Consider the following 15897-nt stretch of genomic DNA (forward strand, 5'->3'; position numbering starts at 1 on the left):
TGATGTGCCTGAGTGACAGCTGTCACTGTCCATCAGCAGGCATTGGTGGAGTGGCTTCGAAGATAATAATATATATATAATAATAAATATTTTGAAAGGCGTCAGAATATGTTCAGGCATGAAGCTGAACGTCACAATTACAGCGACACCTGCTGTTTGCTGTTGTTGGACCTGAAAGTACATACACATTTAAAACTGTAAATAAAATGTTGATGTAAAAGTATTTTTTAGGGGGTGATGCAGGTCATTCTCTTTATAGTTTGTGTCTTTCTTTTTTTTTTTTTCAGATCCAGGTGATCAAAATAGAGACGGAGGACAACAGAGAAACTCGCTCTGCCAAAGATGCACTGCTGCTCTGGTGTCAGATGAAGACTGCAGGGTGAGCTGTGGAATTATGTGGAATTACAGCAGCCTCCTCCTACTGTACAGCAGTGTTTCCCAAACTTTTTTTCTGGGGACCCATATTTTAAAGGTCACAAACCTTCGCGACCCAAGTCAATAGATGTAAACTCCTGGGAAACATGATGTGAGACGACCCAAAAGAAAATCTCTTGCTACCCACGCAGACTTTGGGAAACAATGCTGTACAGTATTTAAAGTACACAGCAGTTTCACTGAAGAAGAGAAGTCATGTATTTTTTCTCAGTAAAAAGAATCAAAATATATTTGAGTAAAACAAAAAAACACGAATAACTGGACACAAACCTCTCGGTAGAGGCCTGTGTCCAGTTATTTACCTCTAAGATGAGAAAACAAACATTACCGTCTCTTGGTCCCAACACACCATCAGCCCAGTCTGGTGCTATGCTAGGACTATAATTACAGTGTTGCTAACTTTACTGTCTTGACGATCCAGGTACCCTGAGGTCAACATCCAGAACTTCACCACCTGCTGGAGAGATGGCCTGGCCTTCAACGCTCTGATACACAGACACAGGTGAGTGGGGGGGTTGTAACGACCGCCTTCATAAAATATGGTGGTTTTTAAAGTAGTTTGAAACAGATGGATAAACAGCAGGTCTTACACCTAACCTGTTCAGATGGTGGTTTTTTACATCTGTCCTGTGTGAACTGATCACAGGTCAGTAGGCAGTCTGAAAACTGCTTTTGCCACAGGTATAATAATTATTATAATTACATGCTTTAATAATTATATAATCTTCTTGTTTCCTTCAGGCCTGACCTCATCGAGTTCCACAAACTGACCCGGTCCAATGCAACTCACAACCTCCAGCAAGCCTTCAACATCGCTGAGCAGAAGCTGGGCCTGACCAAACTCCTGGACCCAGAGGGTGAGCAGGTCGCTCTGGTTCTGGATGTAGCAGTAGCTATAAATCTGTGGAACTTCGGGGGAGTTCCTCAGACAGAAATGTGCAATAAGTCACATAGTGAAGGAGCTGTGACTGAAACTAACAAATGTTGCTCATTTAGACATTTGAAATATTTAAGCTCCTTACGTTCCGTCCTCTGCTGCAGATGTGAACACAGAGAACCCAGATGAAAAGTCGATCATCACATATGTGGTCTCCTATTACCACTACTTCTCCAAGATGAAGGCTCTTATTGTGGAGGGCAAGAGGATTGGAAAAGTAACAAATACACTTGAAGCATATTCTTATTGAAAGCAAAGCAAAGCAACAATCTCAGACTTTATTGTGACTGTGACTTCATCTCCCTGTCCTTCAGGTGCTGGATAACTGTGTTGAGGCAGAAAATATCATCAACCGCTACGAAGCCCTGGCCTCAGACCTTCTGGACTGGATTGAAAAGACCATCGCTGTCATTAGCAACCAGAAGTTTGCCAACTCACTGACAGGAGTTCAGCAGCAGCTGCAGGCCTTCACCACCTACTGCACTATAGAGAAGCCAATCAAGTAGGATTTCAGATCAGGAATGAGGAAAATGTGCATTCATATTAATTCCCAGTGGGAAATTGTTGTTGCTGCAGCTGTAGAAGTCCAAGGTCTAAGACATAAATACATGTACAAGAATGGGTTTGGATAGGATATAACATTAATAATTCCCACCTTTAAAATTATATTGAGTAAATAGCTCTTTATTAAAAACCATCATAAACGTTTGAACTTTACATGTCTATGAGTCTACGATGATCCAATGATGTTTTGACGATATGTGTGGAAATCAATCGCTGTCCTTTAACGCTGTGTGAAAGTGTCTTAATCAAATCGTTCCAACTGAGGAGGAAACGCTCCTAAATAAAAGTTGAATGTCTGCTCAGATTTCAGGAGAAGGGGAATCTTGAGGTCCTCCTCTTTACCATCCAAAGCAAACTCAGAGCCAACAACCAGAAACCCTACGTGCCTCATGATGGGAAGCTGATTTCAGACATCAATAAGGTCAGTCTGCAGTCGAATCTCTGAACCTCAAATACACTCTTATTATGCAAAATATAAGTTTTGTCATTTCCTGTCCAGGCCTGGGAGAGGCTTGAAAAGGCGGAGCATGAGAGGGGCGTGGCCCTGCGCAAAGAGCTGATTCGTCAGGAGAAGCTGGAGCTGCTGGCTCAACGCTTTGACCACAAAACCACCATGAGACAAGCCTGGCTCAATGAAAATCAGAGACTTGTTTCACAGGTACGGGTTTGAGGAGTGGTATTCATTTGTGCTTTATTTGTTATTTTTTTAAGACTTTATCCATTTTTATCTGAATTTTGAAAAAATATTTTGGCTTCTATTGTTCTGCTGTTTTATATCTGTTTTATATCTGTGATGTGTTGTGATGTACCATGTGTTTATATTTTACTTGTAGCCCTTTGTCAGAATAACTGGTGAATAATTAGATGTATAATCATTTCTCCATCTGTTTTTTCTTTGCCTGCACCTGAAGGACAATTTTGGCTACGACCTTCCTGCGGTGGAGGCAGCCATGAAGAAACACGAGGCCATCGAGGCAGACATCGCGTCGTACGAAGAGCGGATTGGCGTGGTGGTTGAACTTTCAGCCGAGATGGAGAAGGAAGGATATTACGACATTCGAAGAATCCTGGCTAGAAGGGAGAACATCCTGGGTCAGTGGGGTCTGCTGAAGGAGCTGGTGGCTGGAAGGAGGACCCGTCTGGAGAAAAACCTGGCTCTGCAGAAGACATTTCAGGACATGGTTTACATGATTGACTGGATGGAGGACACCCAGGTAATGAAGCCCGTGAGATTGGAAGAAACAGTAGATATGAGTAGGTAGGTACTGATGCAAAAAAAAAAAAGTGAAGATAGAAGAAGATGGAGAAGGAGTGAAATTTCTCTGGTATTGAAAGTAGAAAGAGATTTAGACATGAAGCAGAAATGAAATGAGTTAATCCAAGATGTGTCCCTGTGTCCTCTCAGGTCCAGCTGCTGTCCAAAGACTTTGGGAAACATCTTTTAGAGGTGGACGACCTGCTGCAGAAACACAGCCTGCAAGAAGCAGACATCACTGTGCAGGCTGAGAGGGTGGAGACACTCAACACTTCTGCACTTAAATTTACCACCATAGAGGGTAGGTGACACTCGGTGTTACAGTCCTAACCCGTATTATTTAATCAGTCATTAATCTGATAAGGTGGAAGAAGACTGATGAAGAAGTAACAAAGTGTTACTGTGAAAATCCAGACCTGAAATAATGTTAATAAATTAAAAATCCAAATAACATATAAATGATAAATTGATTCTTCTGATTATTATTATTTGTATATAGACATACAAATTAAGGAAAAACCTTATTATTAAAATGTTTAAAACATTTTTTATTATTAAAAAATATGTAGTTTCAATGTATTATGTTAATAATTAAATGAGCTTTTCTATTGGTTACTTGTGTACCTGGTAGAATTAAAATTGAAATCAAGTGTTAGGGTCTGTTATTTTTGAGGCATCAGAATGATTGAATTAATTTTACAGTAAAAAGGTTAGCGAGAATTCATTGAACACTTTTGAATTTCTTTTGGATGTCTCTGGGAAATGCAGTCATGTGCACATTTCCAACAGAGTTCTCGGTGAAATGTAATATCAGTAACATGAACTGCTCAGTACAGTCTGTCTGTGTTTTTTACCGTAACGGCCCTTTTTCTTTTTTCTTTTGCTCATTCGTCCTTACTTCCCCCCAGGTTACCAACCATGTGACCCACAGGTGATCTGTAATCGCGTCAATCACGTCTCCTCTTGTCTGGAGGAGCTCAAACATCTAGCAGTGAAAAGAAGAGCTGAGCTGGAAGAGTCCAGGCAGCTGTGGGCCTTTTTTCAGGTAATTCATCAAATACATTCAGATAAAATGTCATTAAACTCTAATCCTTCATGGTCGTGTTTTTATTTTAAAGAAATTTACAGTGAATGTTATATTAAAATAAGTGCAATGTAATGTTCAATCAAAGAGATTTTATACTGTCACATGGTGACAGTAGCTTGAATTGCATTGTGATGTCAGTTGTAATGTATATGTGTGTGTGTGTGTGTGTGTCTCCTGTCAGGAACTGGAAGAATCCGAGGTGTGGATCAGAGAGAAGAGCTCCATCTTGGGAGCTCAGGGTTACGGGAAGGACCTGAGCAGTGTGCTGAAGTTACTGCAAAAACACAAGACTCTGGCTGGAGAACTGCTGGCTCACCGTTCACTGCTGCAGGTGTGTGTGTGTGTGTGTGTGTGTGAATGTATCATCGTTTGGAAGAATTGCAGTACCTGGAAATTCTGTTCTGAACTTTATGTACGTTGTTTATGTTCAGCACATGCATTAATAACACGTGTACCACAGTGGGGTTTTTTATTTACAGGTTTTTTTTGTCTATACCAGTTATGACTTGTAATTTTCACGAAATCACTCAAATGCAATTGTAAAATGTAACTGTATGCTTGTAGTTTACTGACACCTTTTCCGTGTCATGTTCCATTTTTCCACGTGTCCTTTTTCTACAGAACACCATGAAGAGAGGAAAGCAGATCCTGAGTGAGAAGAGCTTTGGCACTGCAGGGATCCAGGAGCACATCATGGAGGTGAAAAGCGAGTGGAAGCTGCTGGAGGACCAGGCAGCGCAGCGCCTCGGCCATCTGCAGGAGGCGCTCAACTTTTTCCAGTTCTCCACTGAGACGGACGACCTTGTGGCCTGGCTGCAGGATGCTTACCGCCTGGTCTCCAGCGAGGACTTTGGACACGACGAGTACTCCACTCAGTCGCTGTTGAAGAAACACAGAGGGGTCAGTGAGGCCATCGACAAGCATCGGGTGCATGTAATGGCGCTGCGGAAGCACATGGTGGCGCTGCCTCTGCAGTACCGTGATCAGGAGGTGGGTGGAAACAGAAGGATCATCTGGTGACGTTTATTTAAAAGTATCTTTAACTCTGTGAAATACACCACCCTGATGTAGGAGGTTCAGGTTCGTATGGGGGAAGTGGAGCAGCTGTACACCGAGGTGGTCGAGGTGGCAGTGCTCAGACAGCAGTGGCTTCACGATGCACTCGCCGTCTACCGCATGTTCAGCGAAGTCAATGCATGCGAAGTGTGGATCGACGAGAAGGAGCAGTGGCTGGATAAGATGGAGATCCCAGAGAAGCTGGAGGACGTGGAGGTGGTGGCACACAGGTGAGTGATTAAGAACGAAGGATTTTATAACATCACAGCTGAGGGGTTACACACTCTCACTGTTTGTTTGCATTCACTTTTGGTCGTAGGTTTGAGAGTTTGGACCAGGAAATGAACAGCCTGATGGGAAGGATCCTTGATGTGAACCAGATCGTTCAGCAGCTGCTGGATGGAGGTCATCCATCATCCGCAGAGGTCAGAGGTTGTCAGGACCACCTTAACTCCAGGTACTGTCCTGCCGTTGGATGAGGTCTTCATGTGTGTCTTTCTTCAATTCCCGTGAATCAATCAGCATTGTGTTCAGCTAAACAGCCCCATTGTTTCACACTGAGTAAGTAAACTGTGGGTAAACTGAAACTGGAAGATGTCGAACTGTCGAACAGCTAGTGTTTTCTAAACCACAAGAATGGGTTGAATTAGTATTCAACAATTAGATCTAAATCCTGTAGTATATTGGAGCTTGAATTAATTTGCTGTCGAAGTACATTCTCTCCTCCCTGGATCTCTATCCCCAGCCTCTCTTTATCAGTCCCTGTCACACTCCCTGTGACGACCATGTCTGGCAGGACAGTCCGCAGCAGCCGGTTGTCTGTGAATCATATGACCTTGGCAAAGGGAGTTGTTCTCAGGGTGACCATCTGTGCTGGTGACCTCATTTAAGACGAGACAAGTCCAGAGCTTTTGTCCCAAAATATAAACAAATGCAAAGAAATATAGTGGTTTCATCATGTTCTCGAACACGTTGTCGGGGCCCTCAGATATGTCAAATAAATGACTTCAATAAGAAATAGTGCAGTACTACTACTGTAAATGCATTTTATTTCACAGGATAAAACTGAATACATTCTACTAGCAGATTTAAAGAGACATATTAAATGACAGTTGTTTAATTCATAGACAGGACACAATATATACAGTATAACAATGTAAGGTTTATTTGTTTCACAGTACAGTATTTTGTTTTAAAAATAAGAGTGTTCGTTAGCTGTGTGAACTGTACTGTTTTGAGTGTTCGTTAGCTGTGTGAACTGTACAGGATTTCTGCGTGACTTTGACTTCATTACAGTCACAGGGACCTGTGTGTGCGTATGTGTGTTCAGGAGCAGACTCAGAAGAACATATTGTATGACACTGTGTTATGGACTGAGACCACCGCATTGCAAACAGAACCAAGGGTATCAGATAAATCTGTAGAGTTCATATCAGGCCAACACGGCTGTGGGTTTAACATACGTCTGTACAACACATCAAAAAGACTTCAATAAGAGATTTAGTTGAAAATATTTCATCAGTAGTAATAAAATCATCTTCACTGTCTGTCACATCAAAGAATCATTTTTTTCCTCCTCCCGTCGCTCCCGTCTTCTCTTCACATCAGGTGGAACAGCATCGTCGGGCTGGTTGAGCACAAAAAAGGTCAGCTGAACACCATGTTACGGCTGCAGAACTACCTGCTGGAGTGTGCTGAAATCAAATCCCAGATCCAGGACAAGAGAAAAGCCATTGATGCCACTCAGTACGTGGGCAGTGATCTGGGCGGAGTCATGGCTCTGCAGAGACGCCTGTCCACCATGGAGGGGGCGCTGTCTGTCCTGGAGCCAAAACTACTGCACCTGCAGGTTGGAAAACATTAAAACTTTTTTTTTGTTATTAATTAGAAAGATTTTTGTTGGTAATTTGAACAAGAATCAGCAAAATAAATGATGGTGTCGAATTAAACAGGCTAGGATTTGTGGTCTGTGTTGGTTGATGCAGGAGGAGGCAGAGCATCTGGCCACCTTTCACTCGGGTCAAGCCATGGAGATTCTCGTGCCATTTGACGGCATCAGCGTGGAGTGGGAGGAGCTTAAATGCACTCTCCAGGGCTGTGAAGACTCACTGATGGTGGCCAGCAGACTGCAGAGCTTCATACAGGTAAACAGGTACAGGAAAAGGTGTAATCATGACTGATGATTTAAAATGTTGTGGTTAAAAGATTGATTTTGGATGATTTTTTTTAAAAAAGGGCATTAAAAATAATTAACTAAATTACCAGAATATGTTAATATTTGTCTCTGGAGAGATTTTAGTGGTTTCATTAAATAGATTTTTGTGTAACCCCAACCCTTATCCTTACAAATACAAATAAATACAAAAAACACTTGCAAAATTAACCAAAAATTTAAATTATCGGGGGGAGAGGGGGCATGCACTTGATTTAGATAAAAACACCCCAAAGGAAACCAAAAATTATCCAACTTAAAATTGGCGTATTTTTCATTGTTCTCATTCTTTTTTTAGTCCCAAAAGTGAAACTACAACTGCTTGTTTCCCCAGTGGCATCTTAATGTTACTGCGACCTTTCCGTTAAACCACTCTGTCCACAACCTTTTGAAACATCCAGTTGTATTTCACGGTTCAGAGGCTTTAAATTGTTTTTGATTCATTAACAGTGTTCTGGCCGTGCACCGACACTCGCCGTAGAAACAGTTAGAGAATGAAATGTAATTCATGTTCCTGTTTCTGTTCTGTCAGGACCTGGACTCGTTCCTTACCTGGTTGGTCCAGACACAGACCGCCGCTGCCTCAGACCAGCTGCCCAATGACCTGGAGGAGGCTGAGAAACTCATCAACAAACATGCTGCACTCAAGGAGGAGATAGGACGGTGTGTGTTGCCACAGGACTACAGTAGTCTTTGCCCAAAGCTTCATCCAAAAAAAAATAATCCTGTGTTTTTTGTCTGTACCCTTGTATGTGCAGTTATGAAGAAGACTACGAGCGCCTGCAGGCCATGAATGAGCTGCTGGAGTCTGAAGAGGCTCCTCTTCCTCAGGCCGCGCTGCAGCAGTGGCTCCAGAAACTTGACGTGGGCTGGAATAAACTGCTGGAGATGTGGGAGAGCAGGAGAGAAGTTCTGGTCCAGGCCCACATTTTTCATCTGTTCCTGCGAGACGTCAAACAGGCCGAGTCCTTCCTCAATAATCAGGTGAGGAGGAGAAGACCAGACCTGGAGGTGGAGGCTTTGGGAGGTGCTCTTTAGTGTAATGTCCAATAGTTGCCAGTTGGTGAATATACATTTTCCCAGCTCCAACAATTCCAAATTCAATTTTGAGTTTGTAAAATTAGCTTAAAAATCAGACAACTAATTTATTTACTATATATATGCTCTGTGGTTTTTATGATATTTCGTTATTTCCTTAGAACCAAGACCTGGTATCTGCAGCCTGCCACCACTCTCTCTCTCTCTCTCTGTTTTCTTTTTATTGTTCTGGCCCTGCAAGAACACGTTGTCTCTAAACGGACTGGATCAATGTGTGGAAAGTCCACTGGACCAGGGTGTGGCCAGCTCCTCCGTTTGTGTTGTAGTGTGTGCATCTTTCTGCAGAGTAACTCAGTGTTATGTGATATTACAACAATAGCTGTTCAACAAGCAACTGCCAGTGGATGTGGATCCATATTTAGGCTTTATATTGAAGTGTGGTTAGCAAAAGCTTTTGAAATCCAAATCTCTTAAAAACAAAACAAGAAATGAAAAATCAAAAAAAAAAAAACAGGGAGAATTAAAACTTTAACAACTAAAAACACCAAATAAAAAAATTGATCGTCTGAACTCAGCAAGAACCTCCATCTGTTCCCATTTAAAACCGTGTTTTTAAACCATTGTAAATGTATTTGTATGTATTGCTGAGATAGCTTTAGTTTTGTGGACTAAACTCACAGAGTGACCCGACTTCTGTGTCCTAACGCTCCAGGAATCGGCCCTGGCTCACGTGGAACTGCCCACCACCGTGGAAACAGTTGAAGCTGCCATAAAGAAACACAAGGACTTCACCACCACCATGGAACTGAACCTGCACAGGATCAAAGCTGTGATCGAGGCAGGAGAGAGTCTCATCAGCCAGAGTAACATCTACTCCGACCGCATCAGGGAACGCATCGACACCCTCGCCAACAGGTACGCCAACACAGGACATACACTCAAGTAGACCGGTGTAATACAGCTGTATTACTTTATTAAATTAAAAGAATTACCAACGGTCTGAGCAGACATTTAAAATTAGATTTCAATATTCAAGACCAACATGCAATGGTTACCAAAAAAAAAAAAAACCCACAGAATTCAAGACCAACATGCAAAAAACCACAGCTGATCATAAAATCTGTGTAAAAGCCCAGTGTGTGTCAGTGTTAAAAAAAAAACAACTTTAAATAATGTAATTTACATGTTTATGCTCAACAACAGGGGAAGCCATATGGTTTTTAGATTTTATTTCAACATAAATTAATTTAATTTTCTCCAGGGGCGCAACAACCAACAATATTTCTGTTTTTATTATTTTCTTTCTGTTTATTAAAATAAACAAGAAGTTGTAAAAAAAAAACTACACTGTAGCTATGATCAGTTTCTTGCTCCAATAAATGAATGTTCCTGCTCTTTACCCCGTCAGAGGAAACCAGAACAGAGAGCTGGCCCAGCAGTGGTTGGAAAAACTAAACGACCAGTGGGAACTTCAAAGGTTTCTCCAAGACTGTCACGAGGTAAGAGTCTGTTCTGTGGTTCTACTGTACAGAAACAGCCTTATTACAAAGGCAGCTAACAGCAGCACAGCACCCTCTCTCTTTTTTTTATTTCTGGTGCGTCCTCTAGTGGCTGTACAAAGTGACCTCATTTTCCAGACTCCATCGTTGTTATGCTCTCATTTTAATTGGTTCTCATTCAGTCATCGGTCTGGGCGTGATCACAGATGATTGGCTGCTCCTTTAAACAGATTAGTATCATCATTACTTCCTTACTACATCTATGACTTCCTCAGTTTTTTTTTCTTGTTTGCTCCTGTATCGGATGTTTTTTTTTCCCCAACATTCCATAACTCTATTCCAACCCTGTCCATCCCTGTCACTCCCAGTGAAAACTAAACATCCTCCCTGCAGTCTCTTCTTCGCGCGTTTCCTGCGCTGATCATTACTTTGGAAGATCGATTCCCGGAGATTAAACTACACCTTTACGGTCCTCCTAGTGTCGCATTCTCACATGTGCACACCGTCTGTTGCGAGCTGTGTTTGTTTTGGTCCACACTCTCATGCACCTGTACTGTAGTACTGCCTTGTTGGCTGCTTTTTGTTTTTGCTCTCTCACACTGCAGAGTCACCGGCTCTTTTCTGGGCCAAAACCTTATTTAGTTTCAGCAACTTTCTCTCTTTAGCTCCTGCATAATTTATCAACGCAGCACCTCATCACTTATTCAGAAGAAGAAGAAGAGTGTATCTAACTGTACATTCGTGTGTATATGTGTGTGTGTGTGTCCTACATTAGATTTATGACGCTGCGTCAGTCTGTAGGTAACCTGACCTCTGAGCTGACAGGGCGTGTCCTTCTCTTAAATCCATCTTTATATGCAAAGTTTCATGCTCTTCAGAGTCACTTCCTGTCCACTTTACTGACGTGCATTTTAACCACATTGAGGAATATACTATTTTCAGTTAATGGACTTGTGTTTATACATAATATATTTTCTTTTACAATATTTGCATATTATAAACCACTTAAGACTCTAAAAGTAGTAGAAATAAATATGTAATATGTGCTTATAGGATGATTATAGACTGTATATTATAATAATTCGTACCAATATTATTATTATTATTGTTGTTGTTATTGTTATTGTCCAGTTGTTATTGTTGTCAAATTTATAAAATAATAATTAATAATATTTAAAAATATTTTTGACCAAATCAATTGTAATCAAATCAAATGTAATCTGTTATCTAATAGATTAATTGATTTTTTTTTTTTTTTTTAATGTAATCTGTTATCTAATAGATTCATTGATTTTTTTTATTTTACATTCACCATGTTGTTGATTAGTTGAGTTGACTGACTTATTTAACTGTATGTCGGACAGTGATATAATGACTCCAGGTCTGTGATTCCTCCTTCCCTGGCCTGCCCTGCTCCCCATCATCTATTCATTTTCATTTATTTTTATGTCTCAACCTGGATATCAGTACACACACACACACACACACACACAGACCTGTTCTCTCTCCTTTCAATTCATTGACAGTCTCAAGGGGGGAATCAGACTGTGACCCATCATGACCTCTGCAGCCTGTGTCTGTGTCTGTGTACATGTCCACACTTTGTGACTGCAGACTGTCTTTCTGCCAGTGAAAACATGTGTGTGTGTGTGTTTAATATACTGTCTATAAAGAGTTGTGGGGTTTAAGAGACACACGGAGCTCCATCGGACGGAAATGCACAGCTGCCTCTTTAAAAGGAGAGAGAGTTCCTGTAAATCTATCAAACCACACACAGATCAGTCACATTAGACCAGTGCTCTGTCCAGTGCTTCACACACTCCTGTCCCGGTCTGTCCTCCATCACGCTTCCTGTTTTCATAGTCTTTCCTCTCTCTCTCTCTCTCTCTCTCTCTCTCTCTCTCTGCTCTACCACTGCAGCAGTATGAGGCGTGCTGTAGACCGAGCACACAGCTGCCTGGGACTGCTGCAGAGAGATAGAGAGGGATGTTAGAGTGGGTGGTGGTGTGTGTTTTGTGTGGGTGGTGGATAATAAAACAAAAGCAGACACGGAGGAGTGTTAAGCGTGGGTATTAGTGGACACCCATGTGTTTCAGTCCACTTAAGCAGCTAGATTTTTTCCCCTCTTGTTTGTTTAACCCCCCCTCCCCACTGTACTGTATGTTCCTCCTTTCTTGGCGCCCCCTCTCCTCCTGCTTCTCCTCCAGTTCAGCATCATTAGCCATGACCGGTGAGCCTGGAAGCACCGCCTGCTTCCCCTGCTCCCCCATCCGCCTCTTTACAAAATCCAAATCCAAGTAGTGCAGCTCCTCCCCCTCTACTCCTCATCCTTCTTCTTCTCCTCCCCCACTCTATCTCTCCTCCAAGCAGTCCACTTAAAGGTGTCAGGCAGGGGAGGAGCACCTGTGCATCGCCTCAATAGTCTGCCATTTTTGGGTTTTGGGAAAGAGGATTTTTTTATTTTTTTTACCTTCCTCTGTCTCTCTCAGCTGTTCTCCTTTTTTACCCTCTTGTCTGCCGCTGATCCGTTCCCTCCCCTTCCTCTATCCTGGAGTACAGTCAGAGCTGCCTGAGCGCAGCCTCAGTTTGAAGTCCCTCGTCTGTCTCTTTAGCCTTCAGTAGAGTTGTTATCTACACTCATGGCTGGAATTTTCCTCCCTGCACATCTTTTGTGTTCCCCCCTGGGATTCAGCTCCACAGCAGGAACCTCTTTGTCTTTTTTATTCTCCCGTCCATGCTTTCTGCTCTGTCTCTATCTGGCTCTGCGGTGAGAAACATCTTTCCCTGTGTGTGTGAGAGAGAGTGAGAGACAGCAGACGAGAGAAGATGCGGATACCAGCAGCTGCCTGCAGCTGCCACAACCCTGTGAGCTGTTCCTGTTAAATGCTGCCGGTAAAGAAAACATCGGCTCAGTAGTTGGGGTTAAGGAGTGCAGTTGTGGTGGAGGTGTGAAGATGGAGATGACAGCGAGTGGATGGTGCTGATGTTGACCTGGATATGTCAGTGATGCTGTCGCCACACTGTTTCTGCCATGTGTTGATCTCACACCCATTATCTATGTGTATGTGTGTGTATGTGTGTGTGTTGATGTTTGTGCTGCTGCTGTGGAGAGGGTGATCTGCCGTGTGCACATGTGCGTTCCTGCTGCCATGCTTGTTGCTACACGTGTGTCTGTCGTCATGTGCCTGCTGTATGTCATTAAGTATTCATGTCCGTGTGTGTGTGTGTGTGCGCTTGACCTTGCATTTCCCGCTTCTCCTGCTGTTGTCACTTCAAGTTCAGCACAGTGTTTGATTTTCTTAGTGACCTAATTTAGAACTCTAGAAGGAGTTAATAATAAAAAAGTAATAGTATATTAGTGACCTAATTTAGGAGTTAATAATAAAAAAGTAATAGTAAGTCAGGTATCGTGAGTCAGTGATTGTACACATCTTACATAACTAGCCATATGTTTCTCTTGTGATCCAGACCCACAGTTTCTACAACACCAACAGGTATTCGCAGTATTTGTACTCATGAAACGTTGACACCTCCTCCTCTCTTTTATTTGCACCTAGCTTGGTGACTGGGTGTGTGAGAAGATGCTAATGGCCAGGGACCGCAGCCGGGATGAGACCCAGAAGCTTCATAAGAAATGGCTGAAGCACCAAGCCTTCATGGCCGAGTTGGCCCAGAACAAGGAATGGCTGGACAAAATTGAAAAGGTGAGTGGATACTTGTTGGTCACCTAAAACCTTACCTTTCCTGCCTGGCAAATGTGTAAATAGTCTTGAGTTTGTTGCTAAAGTGGAAGGCGAGAAAGCAGTTGTGCTACGAGCTAAAGCTAATTAGCGTTTGGTCTACAGGTGTTTTCAGAGACACTAAAGAAGTAACAAACCATTTTCAAACCTTTGTAAAGTAAAATGTACATTCCAAAATCATTTAGCTGTTATTTAGAAAATTAAAACTTTTTTTATTTTTTAACTATCCAGATTCATATACTTGCTACAATAACAAGACATGCTTATTTAGATTAGTTCAATGAGAAGTGAGTGTTGTTTATATTGAGGTCAATGACTATATTGCTGTAACACATCCTATCTCCCTATAAAGGAACATTTGATTATAACATTCAATTTATAGTAAAACAACATAGTTATTTATTTGTTACAGCAATCTCTATAGACAATTCTCCCACCAAAATAAATAGAAAGGACTCCATTAAAATAACAGTTGACATTTTAGCAAAATTTTCCTAAACCACGAACACTGTGCCTCTAATATAAAATAAAGTGCGGTGTTTCCTCTGTCTGGCTGGATGCAACTATAAACGACTTTTTCAATTAATAGTAGTGGTTGATTAAGACTCATAAAAAAGACTAATATAAAATAAAGTTCGGTGTTTCCTCTGTCTGGCTGGACGCAACTATAAACAATTTTTTCAATTAATAGTAGTGGTTGATTATTTTAATAGTTAATAAGCCATTGATCCATTAAATACGGCAACGCTTGAAGCATCAAGTCAGTCTTAACTGGCAGAGCTGTGTGTTACCGCCTGTTGGCTGAAGCTCCAACGTTTTCTGACAAAGAAATATTTCCAAATGCATTGTTTTGTATGTAAAAACACCCTTGTTTACGTGTTTTCTTTTGAAAGGCGTCATTTATTTCAACAAAACGAAAGCATCAATCATCACAGCTACACAATTTGTCAGACCTGTGATTGCAGTGTTCACACCTCTGTGTGTAGGGTCTTGTTTCCTAACGCTTCGTCCATCGCTGATCTGTCGCCCCATTGAATCAGTTGTACCTTTATGAGAGGTTACATTTGATTTATGTAGATAAGTAAAGAATTTTATATTTAAACCTTTGAGTCACCCTTTAGGTTTTGTTGCTTTTTCCCATTAGAGAAAATGGACACAACAAATCATAACATGAAGAGATTCTACTCTAAAACCTGACAATGGTAGAGTTTACAGTTCATGTTACAGGGTGGGAGCATTGGTGAGAGCAGACCTGTTGTCATTCCTGACCAATCAAACACATATGAACACTCTTCCATTAAAAGGAATGAATCAGCAGCTCATCTTTCAGCTGTTTTTATTATGGCAATCACTAAACAAGACAAGAAAAAAAAAAATCATATCTTTTTTATGTCATTCTTCCAAAAATGTGACATTTTAAACTCCTCAGTATTATACAGTCACTGATTCCATGTTGATGACTCTTCTGGGTTTATAACACCAGGGTGTCTCAGTTTGTCAGGACACATGGAGGCTGATGGACCCATATGGACTGGTGTGGAAAATCTGACCTGTGACAGTCGAGCTAACACTGTGGTGGATGGTGATAATTAGTGTATGGTGTAAACACATCCTGGCAGGGCATGTGGTCTGAGGAAAAGAAGAGACCATGACAATACAAGTATTCTGATAAAAACTTTGCACTTATGACTCAAACCAGTAAAACTCAGTGCACTCGTTTGGCTCCGTTGGTGTTTTCATATGGCTAAATCTGGCACGATGACTGGTTCTTCTGCAGTCTCATACTGGGCTGAAACTCAACTCCCCTTTGGGATCAGAGTGAAGCGAGTCGAAGCTCTCAATCATTGCATTTATAGTTTTATACGCATTCGTTGGCTTGTTGTAGATCTAGAAATATATCAATCGTTTTGTACAGCCACTCCTGCAATATTATACATTGCATTTGCACTGTCTTTTTGTTGTTGTTGTTGTTGTTGTTGTTGTTGTTGTTGTTGTTGTTGTTGTGGTGGTGGTGGTGGTTATATAATGAAATTTGGCAGTAAAAATAATCGCAACCGACTCAACACTTGTCAAA

The 15897-nt window shown here is 41.6% G+C and overlaps 1 protein-coding gene across 3 annotated transcripts in view; it reads left to right on the forward strand.

Moving 5' to 3' along the window:
* sptbn4b (spectrin, beta, non-erythrocytic 4b) overlaps window positions 1-15897 on the forward strand; it is a 39365-nt gene that overhangs the window by 9385 nt on the left and 14083 nt on the right. For 2 of the 3 annotated variants that reach the window (XM_017032125.2, XM_017032127.2), the window contains exons 5-25: window positions 288-379; window positions 857-937; window positions 1177-1292; window positions 1477-1589; window positions 1687-1874; window positions 2240-2357; window positions 2436-2594; window positions 2848-3150; window positions 3342-3492; window positions 4100-4236; window positions 4460-4609; window positions 4900-5268; window positions 5350-5564; window positions 5654-5791; window positions 6943-7183; window positions 7320-7478; window positions 8079-8209; window positions 8305-8530; window positions 9297-9499; window positions 9993-10083; window positions 13641-13787. In XM_017032125.2, coding sequence (XP_016887614.1) covers window positions 288-379; window positions 857-937; window positions 1177-1292; window positions 1477-1589; window positions 1687-1874; window positions 2240-2357; window positions 2436-2594; window positions 2848-3150; window positions 3342-3492; window positions 4100-4236; window positions 4460-4609; window positions 4900-5268; window positions 5350-5564; window positions 5654-5791; window positions 6943-7183; window positions 7320-7478; window positions 8079-8209; window positions 8305-8530; window positions 9297-9499; window positions 9993-10083; window positions 13641-13787 — 3528 coding nt within the window. Of the gene's footprint in view, window positions 1-287; window positions 380-856; window positions 938-1176; window positions 1293-1476; window positions 1590-1686; window positions 1875-2239; window positions 2358-2435; window positions 2595-2847; window positions 3151-3341; window positions 3493-4099; window positions 4237-4459; window positions 4610-4899; window positions 5269-5349; window positions 5565-5653; window positions 5792-6942; window positions 7184-7319; window positions 7479-8078; window positions 8210-8304; window positions 8531-9296; window positions 9500-9992; window positions 10084-12239; window positions 12976-13640; window positions 13788-15897 lie in introns of those variants that run through there. The other variant, XM_017032129.2, reaches the window with a different exon arrangement.

Source organism: Cynoglossus semilaevis, chromosome 4 (genome assembly GCF_000523025.1).
Source record: "Cynoglossus semilaevis isolate Cse_v1.0 chromosome 4, Cse_v1.0, whole genome shotgun sequence".
NCBI classification, from domain to species: Eukaryota; Metazoa; Chordata; class Actinopteri; order Pleuronectiformes; family Cynoglossidae; genus Cynoglossus; species Cynoglossus semilaevis.